Here is a 24,404-nt window from a genome sequence, read left to right as displayed (position 1 = left end):
TACTTATGGTAGGCATTCTAACCTACTTGTTTCTCTTCTGGAACACAATGAAAAGACTGGCAGTCTCAAACAGAAAAAAATCTAGAAAAAATTACCTAGACTCCCTTGTTGAAAGCTCTCAGTGTATCAAGTAGATTATGTATTGGTTTTACAAAAAGCAAACGCTCACTTTAGGAGCAATACCAAAAAGTCTGTTGGGCAACGTGTGAAAAATGTTAGCAACTCAGCAAACTTTAGGTGGTTTTAGAGGAGCTCCTGTTGCTCCTCTGAAGACACAGGGATGGCCAGGTTGGTGGAGATCGCTAAATATGGTGGATGGTAGTCCAACGGGGTAGTGGAAGTTGTTACACCTTTTACTCTGGCAGACTGTGGACCACCTGTCGAACTATAAATGAGCAGGAAAGTCTTCAAATGTAACTCAAAATAGAAAAATTACTAAAGAAAGATGGGCTGGATTCAGGGCACTCTATCAAAAATGGCTTTAATACCAGCCAAACCAACGGCCCACCCACCAGCCCTGTTAAGAGTTGGACGGATTGTCAGCCTTTCATCGGAAATCCCATTGGGTCTGTCGATGGAAAACTTCTTCCGAAGAAGAGAGGGCTCTTGAACAAAACCCATCAGACATTATTAGATAAAGCAGCGCTACATAAGAACCTTAAAAAAAAGACAATTTTGTATTTGACAAATTCATGTTTAAATCTCTGTTGTATTTTATGGATTATTAACAAGAGGACTGCAAAGATACAGACATATTTTAGCTTTCCTAAATAAATCAGGTATTGATTGGGTAAAAACTACTGAATAGGTTCCCAAAAGAGAAGTGAATCCCAGATCTCAGTATTACTGGTAGCACTTCTCTATTCATTAACAAAGAAGGAGAGGTAGAACCATCTCAAGCAAAGAACCGCTTCTCACTCTAAGAGAAGGCACACTGGGGAGAATCGTCTCCTCTGATACAGCCTGCGCCAGACTCCCAGCTGAAAGCAGTCATGCTGTCGAGATTTGACCCCTCTATTGCCAAATAAACTATGCTTCTTGCTGACATCACAAATTATCTTTATAGTTTAGTGTTAGACGGGACCTGGAGGGTCGGCCGAGGACAAGGGGAGAGGCCTCCGGGGAGAGCCGTCTCCTAGCAATCGTACAGACAAGTAACTTCCCCCCCACAGATGGACACCACACAAAGATAAGGTTTAACGCTTTTTATATGTAATTCTTGAAGTAAGGTAAGACGGTACAGTGAGATCAGGATACGAGGATCCTCTCAATTCTAGTCTTTGGCAGGGAAAGGGGGTAGCGGGACAGTCTTGTTACCAATCTGGCATGGAGGTGGAATGATGATAGCTCACAATCCTCGAGCTCGGCGTTCTGGAAGGTCGGGCCGCGGCAGCGCCAGCAGGTCCCGAGGAGGTCGTAGATAGCAACGGGCCGCGGCAGCGCCAGCAGGTCCCGACGAAGATGGTGGTTGCAAGGGGGCCGCGGCAGCGCCAGCAGGTCCCGACGAGGACGTCGGTTGCAAAGGGCCGCGGCAGCGCCAGCAGGTCCCTACGAGGATGAAGGTTGCAGAGGGCCGCGGCAGAGCCAGCAGGTCCCTACGAGGATGAAGGTTGCAGAAGGCCGCGGCAGCGCCAGCAGGCAGGACGACAGTTCACAAGGCAGGGCTGCGGCAGCGCCAGCAGTCCGTCAAGGATGAGTTCTTCACGGTGTCTCTCGACTCCAAGATACAACTGCCTTCCTGCTCTGGAGCTGCCTCAGTTATAGGTCTGGCACCCTTTGATGTCCGGACCCTCGCGCTTGGAGGTCGGGAGGTCCGGGATGAGGGAGTCCAGACACCCAGCAGGGGGGTGGAGCCAGCGCCCGGGGAGGCTGGGGGCGATCGGCACCTGGCGGGGGAGAGCCATCGACACTCCTCTCTCCCATTGACCTGCCAAGTGGTCCGTTCACCTCCTGGATGGATGGTGGTGCCGGGATGTCGGGGCCTGTCCAGGCCCAGGGTTGGGGTCGAGCTGAGGCCACGCGGCCTCGTGGTGCAGTGTCCAAGATGGCGGCTGGGCCCGGGCAATGGTGCTGACGGTGGCCCGGGCCAGTGACACAGAGATGTTCAAGGGCAGGCGTCCCGTAGGGGACAGATTGCGGGTTGCTTCTGTGGGTAGCACATGGAGAGCTGGTGTCCGGGCTCCGTCATGCGGGGAGGGAGCGAGCCCTTCCTGGGGCCTGTCCAACATGCGTCCCCCCCAGCTGAAGGCGGGGAGAGTCACCCGTCCTCTTGGGGACTCTCCTCGTCGAGGCGGCAAAAAGCGTGACAGGCCATCCGCGTTGGCGTGGTCTTGGCCCGGGCGATGTTCCACAGTGAAGTCCATCCCCTGCAGGGAGATGGACCATCGCAACAGTTTGGGATTCTCCCCCCGCATCTGCATTAACCATTGCAGGGGGCGATGATCTGTTTGTACCCGAAAGTGGGTACCGAAGAGGTAGGGACGGAGCTTCCTGAGGGCCCACACTACTGCAAAGGCCTCCCGCTCGATGGTACTCCAGCGCTGTTCCCGGGCCAGCAGGCGTCGGCTGATGAAGGCCACTGGTTGGTCGACTCCCTCGGGGTTCAGTTGGGAGAGGACGGCCCCAATGCCATGGTCTGAGGCATCAGTCTGGACGATGAACTCACGGCTGTAGTCGGGGGCCTGGAGCACAGGGGCGGTGCACATGGCGGCCTTCAGCTTCTCGAAGGCCGCTTGACAGTCCGGGGTCCAGTTGACTGTTTTTGGGTGTTTCTTGGATGTGAGTTCCGTGAGGGGCCCCACAATGCTGCCATAGTCCTTCACAAACCGCCAGTAATATCCGGTGAGCCCCAAGAAGGCTCGTACCTCGGTTTGGGTGACGGGGGGCTGCCAGGACTGGATGGCAGCGATCTTGAGCTGGAGAGGGGCCACCAGACCGCTCCCCACTTGGTGCCCGAGGTAGGTCACGGACCCCTGGCCAATTTGGCACTTGCTGGCCTTGATTGTGAGGCCGGCTCGTTGAAGGGCCTGCAGGACCTCTCGGAGGTGGCGGAGGTGGTCTGCCCAGTGGCGGCTGTATACCGCGATATCGTCCAGGTAGGCGGCGCTGAATTCTTCGAGGCCCGCCAATACCTGGTTCACAAGTCGTTGAAAAGTGGCTGGAGCGTTTTTCATGCCGAATGGCATCACTGTGAACTGGTAGTGTCCATCCGGGGTGGAGAAAACGGATCGTTCTTGGGCCCTGGGGGTGAGGCCGATCTGCCAGTAGCCCGCTATCAGGTCGAAGATGCTCAGGTAGCGGGCAGCCCCCATGCGGTCAACCAGTTCATCTGCTCGGGGGATGGGATGAGCGTCGGTTCGGGTGACAGCGTTCAGACCCCGATAGTCGACGCAGAATCGGAGCTCGGGGGTGGTGCCCGGGGCAGCCGCTTTGGGGACCAGTACGACTGGGCTGGCCCAGGGGCTGTCTGAGGGCTCGATGACTCCGAGTGTGAGCATTTTGGCGACTTCTTCTTGGATGCAGGCGCGCACCCGATCTGGTACTCGGTACGCCCGGTGTCGGATAGGGGGACTGTCCCCGGTGTCCACGTCGTGAAGGCAATAGGGGGTGACCCCGGGGGTGAGGGGAAAACAGGTTTGCAAACTGCAGCAGGAGGGCCCGACAGTCTTGGCGCTGCTCCGGGGTCAGGGCATCGGAGAGTCGGACCCCGTCCACCGAACCATCTTTTTCACGGGTCCTCAGCAGGTCAGGGAGGGTCTCGGAGTCTTCTTCCGCCCCACTGTCTGTAGCCATCAGTAGGCTGAGCTCCGAGCGCACGAAGTGTGGTTTGAGTCTGTTGGCGTGGAGGACCCGGAGGGGGTTCCGGGGGGATTCCATGTCGATGAGATAGGTGACAGGGCCCTTGCGTTCGATCACCTTGAAGGGTCCTGTCCATTTGTCTTGCAAGGCACAAGGCTCGGTGGGGGACATCACCCACACCTGCTGACCAGGCTCGAACTCGATGGAGGAGGCATGTTGCTCGTACCATTTCTTCATGTCCTCCTGACTGGTCTCAAGGTTGGCTTTAGCGATCTCCCTGAATCGCCTGGTCTGATTGCGGAGGGTCAGGAGGTACTTATAGACGTCTGGAGGGATTTTCAGGGGGGCCATTTCCCATTCTTCTTTCACTAGGCTGAGGGGCCCTCGGACAGGGTGTCCGTACAGGAGCTCGAAGGGGCTGAAGCCGAGGGACTTCTGGGGGACTTCTCGGTAGACGCAGAGGAGGCACGGGAGTAGCACGTCCCACTGGCGGCGTAGGGGTTCCTCTAGCCCCATGATCATCCCCTTGAGAGTGCGGTTGAACCGCTCGACCAGTCCGTTTCCTTGCGGATGATAGGGGGTTGTGAATCGGTAGGTGACTCCGCACTGCTGCCAGAGGAATTTTATATATTTGGAAATAAAGTTTGTGCCCCTGTCGCTGACCACCTCCCGGGGGAAGCCCACTCGAGAGAAGATCCCCATCAAGGCTCGGCCTACCACTGGTGCTGTCACAGTTCGAAGGGGAACGGCCTCGGAATAGCTGGTGCCGTGGTCCACCAGGACCAGGATGAATCGGTGCTCTTGTGCTGTTCGGGGGTCCAGGGGCCCCACAATGTCTATTCCTACCCTTTCGAACGGGATGGTGACGACGGGGAACGGTTGCAGGGGTGCCTTGAGTTTTCGGCCGCTCTTTCCGCTGGCCTGGCAGGTGGGGCAGGCCCGGCAGTGGTTGGAGACGTAATTTCGCATCTTTGGCCAGTAAAAGTGGGTTACCAGGCGGTTGTAGGTTTTGTCTTGCCCCAGGTGCCCAGCCAGGGGGACATCATGTGCCAAGTTCAAAAGGAAGTCTCTGAAGCGGAGGGGCACCACCAGCACCCGACTGGCCCCCAATTCCGCTATTCTTTGCTCGCTGTACAATAGGTCATTGTCCCAATAGATCCAGTGGGCCCCTGCGGTGTCTCCCGCGCTCTGGGCGAGTGCTTGCTGCCGGAGTCCCTCAAGGGAGGGACAGGTCTTTTGCTCCTGCCGGAATTGTTCCTGGGTGGGCCCCCCCTCTTGACGCCACTGAGCCAGGTCTGGAAGGTCTTGGGGCTGAGAGGGCCCTTCTTGGGTTTGTTCTGGGGGGGTCAGTCTGGACGGTGTCTTCCTCTGGAGTGATCGGGGAGGAGGTGCTGGCCATTCGGGTTCTTCGGGTCTGGGGATGGCGCGGGCGGCCATGGACCGGGTTGTTACGCATGCCCAGTCCGGGAGGCCCAACATCCCCAGGTGCTCTCTTCTTTCAACGGCCGCCCACGGGGAACTCTCGAGATCGTTCCCAAGGAGGCAGTCCATGGGGGCATCATCGCGGACAGTCACTTTTAGCATGCCGGACACTCCTCCCCATTCGAAGGGGACGCAGGCCATCCGACACAGGCTCTCAGAATTGTCGGCCGATCGGACGGGGCAAAGAACGTTTGGCAGGATTTGTTCTGGGGCCACCAGGTGACAGCGGACGGCCGTCACACTGGCCCCCGTGTCACGCAGGGCTTCGGCCTTGCGCCCATTTATGTTCACCCACTGGCTGTATTTTCTGGTGTTGGCGGGTAGGGGGACCCGCGGGATCATGTCTCTTCCCCCTAGGCAAGCTAGGACCATGGCGGCAGGTTCCCACTCGGGCTGCTCCTGCTCGTATGCTTCATGTTCTTCGGAGATTTGCTCTTCTCCTAGGGCGGCGGCAGCGACCTGGCGGGGCCCGGGAGTCTGATTCTTTGGGCAGGTCGGGTCGCTGGCATAGTGGCCGATTGGCTGGCACCGGTGGCAAGTAACGTTGGCGCGGAACCCTGGGCGCATCGGGGGGTTTCCCCGACCGGCCGGGGGCGGGGTGGTATTGGCGGGAGCTGCCGGGACGGCATCTCTGCCCCGGCCCTGGCCTCCTCCTCCTCCTCGGGGACGATGGTGACCTTGGCTGGTTCTGTTCTGCTCGGTTGGCCCACTCCGGGCCACTCGGGTGCTTTCCCATCGGTCAGCCTCGGCGGCGAGCTGCCGTGGTTCAGTCAATTTACTGTCGAGGAGGTGCTGCCTGAGCTCGACAAAGCAGTTGTTGGAGAGGTGCTCCCACACAATGAGGTTGAAGAGTTGCTCGTAAGTAGTTACGTGGCTCCCCTTTATCCATCCCTCGAAGGCTCGGCTGAAATAGTTCACATATTCTACCCAGGTCGTACCCGGGATCCGTGTGCAGTCGCGGAACCTCTGACGGTACATCTCGGGCGTGAGCCCATATCGAGTGAGGAGAGCGGCCTTCATGTGGTCATAGGACGTCATCTGATGGTCCGGGAGCTGTAGCAGGGCATCGCGGCCTTCATTGACGACCCTCCCCCATAGACCGGCTCCCCAGTCACTTCGATCGATCCGGTGGGAGGTCATGGCGATCTCGTAGGCCTTGAACCACTGTTGTATGTCGTCGTTCCGATAATATTCTCGGACGACATCTTTAGGGATGTGGACCTTTGGTTCTGTAGCGCCTGGGGGGCGCGGTTGCTCGGGCACCCCTAGTTCTTTGTTCTGTTTCCGCATTTCTATCTCTGCGAGCTTGCGCTCGTGTTCGTATGCCAGTCTTTTCTCTTCGAGTTCTCTTTGTCTTTCCTTTTCTTCTCGCTCTTCTCGGAGCCGTAAGTGTTCTAAGTTTATCTTTTGTTCTGCCAGTTTCAGTTCTCCGTCCAACTTGAGCCGTGCCAATTCTAATTCGTGGAGTCTGCTTTTTTCTCGTTCTTGGATCTCTTCCCGGGAGAGACACGCTCTTCTTTCTTCGGTCGGAGTGGTGTATGTCTCTGGTGCTTCGGCGTTTTGGTCCCGGGGTCTGGCGGTACCTGTTTCTGCCCAAGATTCTAGGGCGTGTTTGAAGTCCTCTTTCGTGCTCAGACCTGTGGTAGCAATGCCTAGTTCTATGCAAAATTGTTTTAGCTCTCGATGGCTGTACTCTTCTAGTTTTTCCATCTGGAATTTCTCTGTGGATCCGCTCTCTTTGGTTGACATTGTGGTTTAGTCGTGGGGTGAGTTACTCTCTGTACGATTACGCGTTGGTTCGGATCGCGCCGCTGGCCACCAATGTTAGACGGGACCTGGAGGGTTGGCCGAGGACAAGGGGAGAGGCCTCCGGGGAGAGCCGTCTCCTAGCGATCGTACAGACAAGTAACTTCCCCCCCACAGATGGACACCACACAAAGATAAGGTTTAACGCTTTTTATATGTAATTCTTGAAGTAAGGTAAGACGGTACAGTGAGATCAGGATACGAGGATCCTCTCAATTCTAGTCTCTGGCAGGGAAAGGGGGTAGCGGGACAGTCTTGTTACCAATCTGGCATGGTGGTGGAATGATGATAGCTCACAATCCTCGAGCTCGGCGTTCTGGAAGGTCGGGCCGCGGCAGCGCCAGCAGGTCCTGAGGAGGTCGTAGATAGCAACGGGCCGCGGCAGCGCCAGCAGGTCCCGACGAAGATGGTGGTTGCAAGGGGGCCGCGGCAGCGCCAGCAGGTCCCGACGAGGACGTAGGTTGCAAAGGGCTGCGGCAGCGCCAGCAGGTCCCTACGAGGATGAAGGTTGCAGAGGGCCGCGGCAGCGCCAGCAGGTCCCTACGAGGATGAAGGTTGCAGAAGGCCGCGGCAGCGCCAGCAGGCAGGACGACAGTTCACAAGGCAGGGCTGCGGCAGCGCCAGCAGTCCGTCAAGGATGAGTTCTTCACGGTGTCTCTCGACTCCAGGATACAACTGCCTTCCTGCTGTGGAGCTGCCTCAGTTATAGGTCTGGCGCCCTTTGATGTCCGGACCCTCGCGCTTGGAGGTCGGGAGGTCCGGGATGAGGGAGTCCAGACACCCAGCAGGGGGGTGGAGCCAGCGCCCGGGGAGGCTGGGGGCGATCGGCACCTGGCGGGGGAGAGCCATCGACACTCCTCTCTCCCATTGACCTGCCAAGTGGTCCGTTCACCTCCTGGGTGGATGGTGGTGCCGGGATGTCGGGGCCTGGCCAGGCCCAGGGTTGGGGTCAAGCTGAGGCCACGCGGCCTCGTGGTGCAGTGTCCAAGATGGCGGCTGGGCCCGGGCAATGGTGCTGACGGTGGCCCGGGCCAGTGACACAGAGATGTTCAAGGGCAGGCGTCCCGTAGGGGACAGGTTGCGGGTTGCTTCTGTGGGTAGCACATGGAGAGCCGGTGTCCGGGCTCCGTCATGCGGGGAGGGAGCGAGCCCTTCCTGGGGCCTGCCCAACATTTAGGGAATAAATCACATTTAAGATCGCCTTAAATGCACTCAGCAGTCAAATACCATGAATTTAAAAAAGTGTTGTTTTATTATGTATCAAAAAACAAATCATTGTGTACATTTCATAGCATCATGATTCTTCTTGCTGCATAATTTAGTTCATGTTAACTTTGAAGTAAATTGAGTTTGATCCTGGTACACACCTCAGTGGTGTGGTTTTTAAAGTATCTCGGATGTCCATACATTGGTGGTGTTTGGATATGTATCATTAATACAGATTTATAAAGTACTGGGTTTCAAATGTATTATGCCACTAATGGCCGTACAAACCCCTCGTTCCTAAATATAAATTCTCCAGTTTAGAACTTGTTGCTGTTAACGTGAAAGTAAAGTGAGTTTGACCCTGGAACAAACCCCTGTAGAGTGTTATGTATAAGTATGGATGTGATGAAGAGCAGTCTTGTTGCTGTTCCTCACTGGCTGGGTGGTGATGGTTTTTTCCCTGTGTGTGTTCGCTGGTGGCTCCTGAGGGTTGATAACCGACAGAAGCTCTTAACACATTCAGTGCAACGGTACGGTTTTTCCCCTGTGTGTGTTCGCTGATGTCTCTGTAGGTTTGATAAATGACTAAAGCTCTTCATACATTCACTGCACTGGAATGGTTTTACCCCTGTGTGTGTTCGCTGATGACGTCTGAGTGTTGAGGAATCACTAAAACTACTTCCACATTCATTGCAATGGTATGGTTTTTCCCCAGTATGTGTTCGCTGATGTGACTGGAGATGTGATAACTGACTGAATCTCTTCACACATTCACTGCACTTGAATGGCTTTTCCCCAGTGTGTGTTCGCTGATGAATCTTGAGTTTAGAGGAAACACTAAAACTACTTCCACATTCAGTGCAATGGTACAGTTTTTCCCCTGTGTGTGTTCGCTGATGTCTCTGTAGGTTTGATAAATGACTAAAACTCTTCATACATTCACTGCACTTGAATGGTTTTTCCCCAGTGTGTGTTCGAATATGTTTTTGTAGCTCTGATGACCCACTAAAGCTCTTTACACATTCACTGCACTTGAATGGTTTTTCCCCTGTGTGTGTTCGCTGATGACTCCTGAGAGTTGAGAAATCACTAAAACTACTTCCACATTCATTGCAATGGTATGGTTTTTCCCCAGTATGTGTTCGCTGATGTGACTGGAGATGTGATAACAGACTGAAGCTCTTCACACATTCACTGCACTTGAATGGTTTTTCCCCTGTGTGTGTTCGCTGATGAGTCCTAAGAGTTGAGGAATCACTAAAACTAGTTCCAAATTCATTGCAATAGTATGCTTTTTCCCCTGTGTGTGTTTGTTTATGTACTTGGAGATCTAATAACTGACTGAATTTCTTCACACATTCAGTGCAATGGTACGGTTTTTCCCGAGTGTGTGTTCGCTGATGAATCTTGAGTTTAGAGGAAACACTAAAACTACTTTCACATTCACTGCATTTGAATGGTTTTACCCCTGTGTGTGTTCGCTGATGACGTCTGAGTGTTGAGGAATCACTAAAACTACTTCCACATTCATTGCAATGGTATGGTTTTTCCCCAGTATGTGTTCGCTGATGTGACTGGAGATGTGATAACTGACTGAATCTCTTCACACATTCATTGCAATGGTATGGTTTTTCCCCAGTATGTGTTCGCTGATGTGACTGGAGATGTGATAACTGACTGAAGCTCTTCACACATTCACTGCAATGGTACGGTTTTTCCCCTGTGTGTGTTCGCTGATGAATCTTGAGTTTAGAGGAAACACTAAAACTACTTTCACATTCACTGCATTTGAATGGCTTTTCCCCTGTGTGTGTTCGCTGATGAATCTTTAGTTTAGAGGAAACACTAAAACTACTTCCACATTCAGTGCAATGGTACAGTTTTTCCCCTGTGTGTGTTCGCTGATGTCTCTGTAGGTTTGATAAATGACTAAAACTCTTCATACATTCACTGCACTTGAATGGTTTTTCCCCAGTGTGTGTTTGAATATGTTTTTGTAGCTCTGATGACCCACTAAAGCTCTTTACACATTCACTGCACTTGAATGGTTTTTCCCCTGTGTGTGTTCGCTGATGACTCCTGAGAGTTGAGAAATCACTAAAACTACTTCCACATTCATTGCAATGGTATGGTTTTTCCCCAGTATGTGTTCGCTGATGTGACTGGAGATGTGATAACAGACTGAAGCTCTTCACACATTCACTGCACTTGAATGGTTTTTCCCCTGTGTGTGTTCGCTGATGAGTCCTAAGAGTGGAGGAATCACTAAAACTAGTTCCAAATTCATTGCAATAGTATGCTTTTTCCCCTGTAAGTGTTTGTTTATGTACTTGGAGATCTAATAACGGACTAAAATTCTTCATACATTCATTGCAATCGCAGGTTGCTTCTCCTGTGTGTGTTTGCTTATGGTTCTTAAGTAACAATGACAAACTAAAGCTCTTGCTGCATGTGTATGATTTTTCTTTCTTGGTTGGTGTCTCTGGGTCCGGTTTATATTTGTCTGCATCCCATGACTGCGTTTCCTGAGGAGATGACATGGTTGATAAAGCACTTGTGTTATTCTCACATTCCTGGTATGTGTGTGGTATTTTGGATGGTTGATTTCAGATTTCACAATGAAATACAAGACTCACCAACTAGATATATTATCATTTTGGCAAGTAAAGCTTCTTTGGAGGTGGGTATGTCTTTAGATTGCGTAATAGTTTTGTGTGTTACTGGTGTGTTACGGGTAAAGATTAGTCTTCCTTCTGGTCGATGCAAATTGGGACAGTCTGTTGTAGATCAAAGACCCTCTCTTTCTATTACCCTTCAGTTGTCTGCCATTGTATTTTTCTCTTCCTCATGTGGTTTGGACAGAAAGAGTTTACAATACACCTAGCACGCTGAATGGTAGTCTGCCACCAATGCAGGAAGCAGAGCAATGCTGTATCCACCTCATACCAAACGCATGATCAAAGCTGGTGGTGGAGGCCTGTTTATACAGGAGGCGGTTTGTCAGTGTTGTTGCCTTAATTTTCTAGAGGTCATTCTTTATCCTGCTGCGTAGGTGTGCACAGCTCAGACTCTTAGATCCACTGAATTGCTCTGGACTGCTTCTTCCTGGATCTAAAAGGTTTTGTTCAGGGTCCTCAGTCTCGGACTGTGCAGATCTTTCCTAGAATATTGGAGCTCATTTTTTCTAACCGCTTTTTTCAGATTTGCCAGATTACTGTCATTATTCACGATCATTTGTGCATTCAAGGCTGGTTTCCTATTGGATGTAAAGAGATTTAAAATCACTAAATGGAAATGTAAGAGAATGTGAATACACAATATTTAACTAGTTGTAAAAGACATCTCTTCTTTACCATTTATGAATGTTACCAAGAGATATTTCACCATATACAGATATTTAACTGAATCTTTCATTGAACATGTCACTCTTACTTACTTCAGAAAAGGAGGAGATTTTCCAGTGTTCACAGAGTAACTTAGTACAGAAAGAGTACACATGGAGTGCCCACTCGCCAGAGGTACAGCTTTAGGAAGATGCAACATGGCCAAGATTTCATTTAAAGAAGATGGGATTGTGGAAAAAGAGATGGATCAGGATGTGTTGCTGTCACTTCAGTTTCAGGAAGTGTATAACAACAGTAACCCTTTCAAGTCTACATGACAAAGAAAACTCTTCAGGAAGTATATAATAAAGGTAAAGCTTCAGGAAGTATATAAGAAATGTAGCTTCATTCACACTCTTCTTGACAATACGTTCCTGTTCACACTGGAGCAGCTGAAGTTCCAACTCCTGTCTTTACTTTTCTGTTTGTTAAGTTATCTTTGCCACTTTCCTGGGGTTGGTTCAAGCATTCGTGCGAAGATTGCAGCATTGATTATAGAGATTCCATCACAGCCAGTAATAGAACTGCGATATCTCTGCTGCCAATACGGGTCTGCTTTTTGTCTTTTCTACCTTACAAGTGTATCTGACTTAATGTCTTCCGTGTGGTGCCAGCATGCTACTCTGTGGGGGGATAGGCCATTGGCAGAGTGGGACAAGATGTCCGTTGCTTGAGGGGGAGTGCAGCATTTACACCTTTGGGCATTTCTTACATTCAGCTTCACCTTACTCCCTGTTTATCACCTTCCATACTCCCTTATGTCTGCGTACTTCGTTAACAGGGTTCATTGACAGTTAAAGCAGGGAAGTGACTCGATGCTCACAGAAGACATCAGGTGAAAGTCTGATAGTCGAAAGGCCATGTTTGGCAGTACAAGGATCACAAGTGTCATTAAAGAACCTCCCCTGGGGCATATACATGTAGGAAGGGCACAGGTCGCTACTTATGAGGTACCAACAGAGCAGGCAAACGTAGGTAAATGCTCCATTTTGGGTCTGTTTCAGGCCTTTACTGGGCATTGGTGTGCACTGTATCTTATTACCGAGGCTCATAAGGGCACTTGCTGCATGGGTGTTACCAATTTGACCCTTTACAAGAAGAGAGCAGAGCCTTAGAGAGCACAACACCTGAAGGCTGCCTGCCTGAAGGGAAGGTGAGGGTCCAGGTGTCAGGCAATATCAGCAAAAAACATAAAAGGATTCTAAAAATCACCCTGCTTCTTAGGCGTACCCACAACAGATCCAAGGTGCACTTGCTATCAGTCCACCCTCTCAAACTCAGATTCCCTTTCCGGTGCCTCTGGGACTACAGCTGCTTCTAGGCCCCCTTCCTGTCATTGTGGTTTTCTCTGATACAACATTGGTTGCAGACTTGAAGATTGATTTGGAGTTTGGCAGAATGGTTATTGCATCACAAATGTGACAGATATCCCAGTCCATCTTACTACAATTGTCACAGGATATAATGCACTTCTAATATGGCGGACGTGATACCTGTCACGCATGTGATGGAGTAACCTGTCCGCCAAAATCTAAATGAGACCCTTGGTGTACATTGTTTCCAATGTCTTCTAAGTGTCACCACAAGCACAGACCATCACCTGAATCCCCTCCCGGCATCAGCTAGTCATTGGTAGCACAATTTAGATGCCAATATCTTAGAGCAGAACCAAACTAAGTGCAGAATTCAGCTCTGAAGCCGTATGTAATGAAATGTATCTACAATTCTCTGAACTGACCAAAACGTGCAGACTCCTCTCTAAACAGGTTGCCCAAAGGGAGGTGATGCCCACCTACATGGGCCTAACCTACACCATACCGCAGTCCATCAACCGAGCCCTAATCCGCAACATTCATCGCCAGTGGAAAAAAGGCAAGTTTGAAAGGCCCTTCAAAGGTGTCTTTTCAACTCCCACAGCTGTCAAGGTCAAAGGGAAAGTCATAGTACCACTTGTCAGATATTCTATCACTACCATCAAATGAATCACCAGAACAGACTCTTTCCAATATGAACTATGAACACTTTGGGGACAGACGCACCTGTAGGGCTTCCCCTCCGGACTTTGCGAACTTTGCAGATAGGAGCGCCCATAGATCTCCCCACCCCGGATTTGACATCAAATCTATGTCACCTTACAGGAACAGGTCAAGTTTCAGCAAAGGACACCAGGTAAAGTGGTCCAGACTGTGTCTCAGGATCTTACCCATTTAACCCACAACTTCACTACACACAATGATTACATAGCGCTCTATTACACAATACCTGGTATCAACCGATGATCTAAGTGGGAAGCAAAGCATCTACCCGACTCCTGTTCTGTTTGCTAATTGATACCCCATGCAAAAGGTTCATCATTGTGCCTCAAACACTTATACCGAAGATGAATAAAAGCCAAACTCCAGCCTAACACCACAGCACCACAGAAAGTCACAGTGAACCTAACCAAGTACAATATCATACCCAAAGTCCTTTACATCCTGACACAGCAGGATGAGAACCAGTCCCCGTTAAACAAACTAAAAAAAGGAGCAGAAATGGTATTGGAACACAGGGCCTAAACAGAGCCCCCCACAAGGGCTTCTTGGAGCTCACCAAGACATCAGCCCAGTGCATTAACGTGTCAGCAAAGGCATCAACCTGTTGACCAAGGCAAGCCCTTAGTATAACTGGAGCAGTATTTATGAACAACAAGTAGTACCCCAATGTTCAGTTAACCTGCAGAGCCATCAATTTGGGGAACAAAAGTGGGGCGGGTTGAATGACACTCTACTGACCCAATGCCAAGACACCTGGAACTCAGAGGCAGGAAGGTATACATGATTAGAGGGTAATGGGAAGCTCATAGTGGTCAGGAGAATACAAGTGTATTCCTTGTGTTTTCGGAGGAAGGGGATGATACCCATAGAGGTAAACAGCAATATGCCAGAGTACAACCTGTAATAAGGATATGTAGTGGGGTACCTTGATGGACTACTACTGGCCATGCGGCAACCACACCTACACCCTGCTAATCCCAGGCTGGCGTGGGACCTGGTCACTGGTCACACTCTACATGCCTAAATTGGTCATACCCAGTGAAGGTCTTTCTGCACTTCATCACCTCATCAGCAAAGGCACCACGCTTCTACACAAATATGCAAAACAAGGTCAGCTGAGTCCTTTGGTTAGGACAGATTCAAGGACATTGCTGAAGAGCTTGGCTCTTCACCAATCCACAAATAGGTATAGGTTCAATCCCCTCTTCACCGGCAAACCAAGACCAACACTCGGTGGCTGCAGATCATCAGGTGGGAACTGCTGAAAATGATGAACACCACTGAAAATGGTCAAAACGCAAAGATAAAATGCGTGCCTTCTGCCTCATTGGGATGTAGAACCAGTATGTTTTGGACTTAATACCACAACGGAAGGGGGTGTATGCGCCAAGATAGGTACAGTATGCTGTACCTTCATGCCCATGAAAGACCTTGACAATGGCACACTGTCAATCGCCTTCCAAACACTGTACAACCTACAGCAGGTCATTATTAAGGAAGGAGGTGCCCCAAACATAGAATGGTTCACAGGTTTGTTTACCTGGGTAGCAAGGTGGATCGCAGGCCTACGTAAGGCCTTGTTACCAGTAGTTGTAATCTTGCTCTTGCTGTGACGTACCCTGCAACTAATATGGGGCTGCGTGAAGAAAGCTACCCTGAGGGGGAATACACCGGATTAGGACACCCAATGCCAAGGGAAACACTCACACCACAAGCTAGAAACAGGAACCGCGTATGCACAAGACACAGATACAAACAGCCGGGGTAGTAGTTGATAACTCAATTCGGGGGGTGGGGGATGTTAGATTCAGGTTTCATTTATAGAAAGGACCCGCTCTTGTCCAGCACACCACAGAACAACTGTTGCCTGCGCTACCTAAATTCACCATATAACACTTGTTACGGTTCCAGAGTTACCGTTTATCAGATCAACATAGCACAGCTGTTCTCTGTTCATCCCGAGCACTTCATGTGATGGAGACACCAGATATGGAACAAGTCTCAACACACCTGGAAGACTGCAGCAGTAAATCACATATGGCCCCAGGATGTAATACCTAAAGAAACAAGTCAGATGCACACACTCAAATCCAACAAAATACACAGCAGAGAGCCTGTATTCTGGCCAAGGACGATAGCAGAGCAGCCGGTAAGTTGCATTCATCACATAAAGCCCAAACAATGCCCAACAAAGCGTTACCCTAGATAACACACCCAGCCACCTGGACCACCTCAGAATGTGACTTCCAGTTAGTATTTATGGTCCCTCCTATCAGAGTGGGATAAATTATCTAATCACAATATTTATGACCAACTGGACTAGTACTTCCTGCCCAAAGTGTGACAAGTTTCACTTTATTGCACCCGCTGTACAGTATGAAGCAAGCCACGTACCTAATGCAAAGTGAATTTCAGCACGCAACGGTAAGAGATGTGGCTGCTATTCCTGGCCATTATTGTTTAATTAAACTTAACTTATTCCTGATTGCTAAGCTTTGCGGTTTCCACATTATCCGTAGTTAAGGAACATCTATTTTTCCTTTCTGATGACATGGATTTACAAGATTTCTTGTTGAGTCCTAGGTCACCACATACTAAAATATTTCGATACGCCACTTACAATAAACTGTGGAAGCTGCTGAACGCTTAAGACAAATTGACAGGATTCATTTGTAAAATGCATTGGCTGATGTGGACAATGGCATGACTGCATTGTCAACTCACATTTATTCTTTGAAAAATATTATATTGTATAATATGCATTTGATGTTATACTTAATGACACGTCTCTCTTACAGCATAAGTAAAGTCAACTGAGAACGATTATGTAATTGAGTGGAAATTGTAGGTTTTAAAATCAAACAGTGTGCCTTGGAAATATCTAAACGCAACTGAATTGTTTTTGCCTTATAATTTAACATGCAGACAAATACTGAAGTCAAAAAAAGATGTACGATAACCTGTTCTACACAGGTTAAATTTGTGATACATCACAGTCAGGTAAGCAGGATAGGGTATCCCAAGGTATCTGGTAACGGGTACTTCCGATAAGCTCTCAAAAGTATAGGTACTGTTAGGTAGGAGTAGAATAATATATTCATATAACAACATAGTAATTTTATAATGGTTGAACCTATTGCACAGATTCAGCTGGTAAAGCAGAACTGTGCGTTAGGATGACAGGACGTCAGAGTGTAGGGACGGAGTCTCTCTACAACGTCTGTACCTGTTGGCCCAATCCTGCTAGCTCACAGTGCCTCATCTGAACTCCTAATCTTCCCAGAGTAACAGTGGATTTTGGCAACCTCAAACACGACCCTCTATCCCAGGGCACTGTGGAAATGGATCCTCCCCTTTTGTTACTCACTCACTCACTCATGCATGCCCATAGTGAACATTAAAAAAACACAAAGAAAGTTTACAATACATTTATTAAAACTATTGTAGTGTTTTATGAAGCAAATGTGCTGCGATCATTAGGCAGATGCAACTAAACAAATTAATTATAATAAGTACCAGACTGTATAGGACAAACATCCCAACCATGGCAAATTATATATCTGTCTAGTTCTACCCTTATTTTGTGAGCACAGGGATATATTTGCGATCTCTGGGATTGGTCTAAGACCCCAGACATGGCGTATGTAGTTAGGTGGTCCGCATCATGAGTGTAAACTTAGTTTAGGCAGGGTTGCATGTCAGACACTGCTGTCGTTCCAGAACAGTCCCCTCTGCCGAAATTCTCCTCTCTGCCTCCGTGGGGACTGAACACCATTTATAGGATAAAACTATTGTGCAGGAGATGCAGTTGTGTGACCGTGTTATGTCTAAATAATAGGTGATATTACTAAATGAGCAGAGAAAACAGTACACCATCTTTTTATGTATTCTAGATGACTTTGTACAAAATATGTAGACGAAACCCTACGAAGAGTCCCTGAATAACAAACAAGATTTACAGCATATTCTCAAAATAATATCGCAAACACAAATGTGCTATATATGGCTATGGAGAGCAAGCAGGGGCAGCCTAAAAATGACTAAAACGCAAAACTAAGGGAGTGCCAAAGTGGTTCCAAAAAGGAAAACAGCTCAAACTGTTTATCTTTTTCACCATTCTTGTAATGCTGGTTACACTGCTTTGTTTTTTTTTTACTAATAATTGCAGCACACTCTTTTCATCCAATATTACAATTGTTTCAATAAATGTTTGAAAAGCCAATTTGTATCTTTCTTGTGTCTACCTTGGGCATGCAAAAGTAAACAACAAAAGGATAGATCTGTTTTTACGTAAACAAGTGGTCATGTTTGTGGTTGCTGATAGCATGATATGATATGATAGGAGACATATTGCGTGCAGCTACTCCAGGGACGATGCACCGTCTCATTACATTTCAATTGCACTTTTGTTAGAGAATAAAAGACTGCGGTAAGACAGGTTTTAACATGAGAGTTCTCCAAATCTGTTCCCTTAATCCAGAAGAAGAGCAACTGTGTGTCATCTGCGTGGGAGATCACTTTTGCTCCTAATTTTACTGCTAGCTGGATCAGCGGGGTGAGATAAATATTAAAAAAAGGGTGGGGCTCAACGCGAATCCCTGAGGGACTGCTGTATCCACCTTTTGAGGACTTGCAGAGCAGGGGAGAATTCAGATTGTATTGTTTCTGTTTTCTAAGAAGGATTTTTACCAGCTCCAGGAACCCTATCACTCCTATCTCCTGAAGACGATGTAAGAGAACTGCATTCAGGACTGTGTCAAAAGTGGCCCACAGATCCAAAAATATGAGTGCAGCTATACTTCTTGTGTCCAGGGTACCCCTAATAAAAATAGATACCTCTACTAGAGCCGTTTCTGTGCTGTACTGGGCCCTGAAGCTTGATTGACTCAGGTGGAGAAGCCCATTAATCTCCACATATTTCTACAGTTGTCCATTTACCTGCTTCTATAGTATCTTGGAAAAAGCCGCCAGCATGGAAATGGGCCTGTAAATAGATGGGATGACAAGATCTGCTATTGTTTTTTTTAAAGGGGTATAATCATTGCCTGTGCCCAGACTCTGGGAACCATGGCTGTTCCTAGAGATGAATTAAGAATTTTATTGACCAATGGATTCATGATGTCAGCCCCTGCAGCTGGCAGTTTAAGGGGGCATTGGTCAATCAGGGAGCCTGACTTAAGTTTTAAGAGCCGTAAGAGATCCCTTCGAAGAGATGGCTTTGAAGGAGCTCAGTTTTGGGTTGCCTACAGATAACTTCATATTTGGAGTTACTACATCAGTAGACAGTATTCTGTCAGATTCCTGAGTGCTTCCTTGTGTTCCCTTAGTCCCAATTTCTGACAGAGAGGAATAATACAACGCCTCCTTTGGGACAAGTAGATTGGGAAGAAGAAGATAATGTGCTCAATGGTTTCTTTTTGATCCCCACAGGCCGGGCAAAGCAACTCCTTTGCACATGGTACACACTCCCACTTTGCAGTAAAGGCCCGGACAGGTAAAGTTCCATACCAAGTAGACATGCCTGGAGGAGGCTCTATTTCGTCTAGTCACAATGTACAGATAACCCTAGAGTCAGCGATGCAGAAATGCCATTATGTTTCTTCAATGGCTTACAGGCAAAAAAAAGATCCACTTTAAAATTATCTGTCTTACTCATCAGGTCTTTTACAGAGTGCAAAGGCAGCCCAACCTTGCAAATCAAAACATACATTTGTTAGTAACATTTAAAATCTAGTCATCATCGTGTAGATTTACACGATTATTGTCATTATTCAGAATCATTTGTGCATTCAAGGCTGGTTTCCTGTTGGATATAAAGAGATTTATCACTAAATAGAAATGTAAATACACCATATTTTACTATTTGTTAAAGACATCTCTTCTTTACCATTTTTTAAAGTAACCAAGAGATGTTTCCCCATACACAGATATTTAACTAAATGTTCTATTGAACATGCCGCATCTTAATTCGGAAAAGGAGGTGATAACTTAGTACAGAAAGGGCACTCACGGAGCACCCATTCGCTAGAGGTAGAGCTTTAGGAAGACACATATGGTCAAGATGTCATTTAAACAAGAATGCCAGCAGCCTAATGGAAGATATCAAGAAGACATTGTGGAAAAAGAGATGATCAGGAGATGCTGCTGGAAATGCAGTTTTACAAAGTGTATAACAACTGTAACTCTTCAGGAAGTACATGACAAAGGAAACTCTTCAAGATGTATGTCATAAAGCTAACACTTTTTTTCTTCCTTTTTTCATGTCACCAATGTATTTGTCATGTATATAGCGCACTGTTCACTTCACTATTCACTCTGTCACTCTCTCCCCACGGTCACTCATTGTATTTAATTTGTATTTGTGACAGCCAGCGGTATTCAATACCCTTTACAATATATGATTGAATCTATCTCTCTTGTTGGTGTGTTCATTTCTTTGTATGTGCTATGAATACTCTTTGGTTCGTTAAAGTAAATATATTACAATTTGCACCTGAGCATGAGGAGATTCTCTCTAGTGCCAGTTTGCACAGGCTGCCTATCCAGTGGGGATAACCTGGAGTGCCCATTGCCCGAGAGGAGGTAGAAATTAATGTCACGTCTACCACGGCCAATGAGGGGTTGAGCGAGAAGCAAGGTTCAATGATGTGATTGACCCTGGTTAAGTACCATGACCAGAAGCCTTCTCATGGATACATCTACGGTTGCTTGGACAAACAGATCAAGCTTGATGTTTTTGTCATTAGATTAGGCTGAGATTGTCTTTGTGACAGAATCTCTGCAAATGTTCAAAATCTTGAAGTACAAGTCCTGCAGAAACCTTGCACTCACTAGTCCTGAGTCTGACTGGGGTATACTTTGGCTGTTGGTAAAGAGTATGGTATCACAGGAGCCTGGATGTGTATTTCACGTAGTATTCTAGACATCAAGTAAACAACCAGAGAGGATGCAACAAGTTCCCATCTGAAGAAGGTGACCTTCACAAGGACTGAGTACATTGTGGAAATGAAGAAAAAAAAATGTCTTTTCCCCCTCAGATGTTCACAAACTAAATGAGCTTCTAATTGGGTCAGAGATTGAAGCATTCAGCACTGGGTATCCTCAAAATATTTGGAAGCATTAAAGTGAACTAGCCAACCTATGTCTTTTCATGTTAACGACAAAGTGAATTATCAGAAGCCAGCAGTCCCAAAGTAAAATGCAGAGGAAAGATTGGAAAAGGCTTCTCTTGACTTTGATAATATAGAGATATAGGTCTGTGTAACAGAAAGAATGGACATCAGAACGAATCTAGACTTGAGATTATCATTGACTCCAGCACTTTCAACCCTCATGGAGACCTGCACTTTCATCTAGAGGACCGTAAGGATTCCAATTCAAATACCCTCCTCAAATGCCTTGAGAACCTCGACCTTACTCAGCACATCACCAGGCCCACCCACACAGCTGAACACTTCCTGGACCCTAACTTCTCCACACTAAACAGCATCAATCTACAAATCAACGCCTATCACCTGAAGTGACAACACCCTTTTAAGTTTCAAGTTCACCACCCTGAATCACAGGAGAACCACCACCTCTGGACAGGCGGTCGTTGCTGGAAGAACATCTCAGAGAAGGACTGGGCTTCTGCCCTCAACGCACGTCACCTCAAGCATACCAGTAACCTTGAATGAAACACCACCTGCACCAAGAACCAGGCCCCCCTCAAGAATACCAGCAACCTAACGGAAGACATCAAGAACTTCAATGAATGGATCACCAACTGCACCAACACCCTGATCCCCTCAAGCACACCAGCAAACTAACGGAAGACATCAAGAACTTCAATGAATGGATCACCACCTACACCAACACCCTGGACCACCTCAAGCATAACAGCAACTAACGGAAGACATCAAGAACTTCAATAACTGGATCACCACCTGCACCGACAACCTGGCCCCCTTCAAGCACAGCAGCAGCAACCTAAATGAAGACATCAAGAACTTCAATGAATGGATCACCACCTGCACCAACACCCTAGCCCCCTTCAAGCATACCAGCAGCAACCTAAATTAAGACATCAAGAACTTCAATGAATGGATCACCACCTGCACCGACACCCTAGCCCCCTTCAAGCACAGCAGCAATCTAACGAAGACTTCAAGAACTTCAATGAATGGATCACCACCTGCACCGACACCCTAGTCCCCCTCATGCATACCAGCAGCCTAATGGAAGACATCAAGAACTTCAATGAATGGCAAAGACTCCACAAGGACTACAGCAGATCCTAAATGATTTTACTAAGTTTTGCAGTGACCGTGGTTTGGATCTGAATGAGAGTAAAACCAAATACATGATCTTTAGAAAGGGAAAAATTATACTTAAGACAGGTGTATCTGGGGAATAAGTTAGAAAGAGTTGAGGCTTTTGATTATGTGGGTATACGCCTCTCATCTACCCAAAAATGGGAACCTCATATAGAAAAGGCTAAGATGCAGCTTATTCATCAAACTGCAAATCTGAGTAAGATACATAGTAAAACGGAGACCAGGCAGCTAGCAGCCGCCCTTGAGATATATAATGCAAACATTTTGGGGGTGTTCTCTATGGGGCAGAATTGTGGGGCACTGGCTCAATTACTTCTCTTACTTCTCTATCCTCAATAGAACATCGTTTTATAAGGTTTCTGTTGGGCCTACCTGTAAATACTCCCTTAGTACCATTATACCTTCATCTAGCTCACAGACAGTTAGCATTTAAAATCAGCTATAAATTACTGATGTTTTGGTATAGATTGTGGACGATTTATATTCTTATAGGGAGCTCATCTAGAGCTCCTAAAATTTCCAAAAAACACTTCTATACCCTGGTTCAAGTCCCTAAGAACTATATTGGAAAGGCTTGATTTGATGAGCATACCAGCAACCTAACGGAAGATATCAAGAACTTCAATGACGGGATCACCACCTACACCGACACCCTAACCCCCATCAAGCATACCTGCAACCTAAACGAAGACATCAAGAAGTTCAATGAATGGATCACCACCTGCACCAACACCCTGGACCACCTCAAGCATACCAGCAACCTAAACGAAGACATCAAGAACTTCAATGAAGGAGGAGGAGCTTGGAGCTCGAGCAATATGGCCGCGTAGGCACTCGGCTCCTCCGAGCTTCGTCTGCCAGCCTACCATCCTGTCGCCTATCCTGTCCCCCGAGCCCAGGGACCGTTGCCGGAAGCTGCGCAGACCGTCGGGGCCCGATTTCGGAGCTTCGGGACGGCCGATGGCCGGAGTTTGGCCCGTCTCGATTTGAGGCCTGTGGATCACCGAAGCCGGGACCTAGAGTTGCCGCTCCGCCCGCCACCGAGTGGCATAACATCGGGGACCCAAACCGGAGGTCGCCGGTCGGGCCCGTCGGAAGTGTTTTTCGGATCTGCAGCAGCCCCCCGCAAATAAGGCCGGTGAGGAGTGATTATACCACATAACGGTGGTGCGGAGCCGGGGATGGCAGGGGGGTTGACCCAGTACCTCCCAGGTCGTCTGTGCCTGTGCCTACGAATGGGGAAGTCTGTGTGACTGTATGGCCGGGTGGAAGGTCATCGCCTTACCGGAGAACTCCGTGGAGTGCACTAATGCTGGTGTAGAGCAATGACTGTGTGAAGTGTTTGGAACACGCCGTGGCAAATTACGGATGGGCAGGGGCTTGTGTTGACTCCCCCACTGGCGTAATACCGGCTTTGCAGTTCCTGCCAGAGATACGACTGCTTCTGGGATATTGAAGTGCCCTCATTGCTGGCGCTACGTGGTGGGACCAAGAACTGGGCGGTGTGTTCGCTACACGTGAAGTGTCGATTGGGCAGGGTGAGGAGAGACATTCATCTGATGGGCGACTTGCCCCGAATTTGGTGTGGTCCATTGGGTCTCCGAGAGTGTTTACCTGCAGGCTGGGATCTAATGCTTTGAACGCCTGGAACCCCCCTATCCCAAAGATGGCGGTTACGTTACGAGACATCATGGCGGCCATAGCTGACGTTCGGTTCTCCCTGGACACGCAATTTGCAAAGCTGAATACCGCACTGGACACAGGATTCATTGCACTCCACCCGACAAGAGCAGTTCACGCCGGGGTTGCTGAGAGGGTCAAGCCTCAGTTCGTAGCGCCATTTGTGATTGTTGACGGCGTGTTTCAGACGCAACTGGACATGTTCATACTTACATCTTCCCACGGTCTGGTTAAGTATGAGCACAGTAACTATGTAAGCGGGGCCTGGCGATCTGAAGACTGTCTCTTGGGGGTCCCCCAGGGATCGCAGGGGCCGATGTCGGATTCATTGTTCCCGAACTTCGCGCGGGTGCTTTGGACATTTTATCGAACACTCTCTGCTGTGTGTTGTGATCTGATGGTATGGTGGGACAGAATTCACTCTCGCGAGCGTAAGGGCCAGGGTTAATCTAATTGTACTGCGATTGTTTATTATGGCTTTCATTGATAACTCGGACTCACTAATATGTTGCTAATGGGGGGTGGGGCGGTCCCTTCTGGTCTCCTCTGGTCCGTCTACGTTTCCCCATGGACTACTGCATATTTGTGGTATGCTGTCGGGGGGGGGGGTCCTCTCTAATAGGCTCGGGGGGGGGGGGAAGAAATTGTATAATTGTATGCTATTTTTCGCTCCTCCTCCACTTCCTCTCTATTTCCTT

General features: G+C 48.4%; 1 protein-coding gene across 1 annotated transcript in view; it reads right to left on the bottom strand.

The window, feature by feature from the left end:
• Nucleotides 1-8,319: 8,319 nt before the first annotated feature.
• The window catches only part of LOC147736842 (uncharacterized), a 42,191-nt gene continuing 26,106 nt past the window's right edge, over nucleotides 8,320-24,404 (bottom strand). Inside the window, exon 2 of the mRNA XM_086953525.1 lies at nucleotides 8,320-11,548. Coding sequence (XP_086809651.1) covers nucleotides 8,724-10,832 — 2,109 coding nt within the window. The 5' untranslated portion in view covers nucleotides 10,833-11,548 and the 3' untranslated portion in view covers nucleotides 8,320-8,723. The remainder of the gene's footprint in view (nucleotides 11,549-24,404) is intronic.

Source organism: Lissotriton vulgaris, chromosome 1_2, assembly GCF_964263255.1.
Source record: "Lissotriton vulgaris chromosome 1_2, aLisVul1.2, whole genome shotgun sequence".
NCBI classification, from domain to species: domain Eukaryota; kingdom Metazoa; phylum Chordata; class Amphibia; order Caudata; family Salamandridae; genus Lissotriton; species Lissotriton vulgaris.
This window is presented reverse-complemented; position numbering and strand designations above follow the sequence as displayed.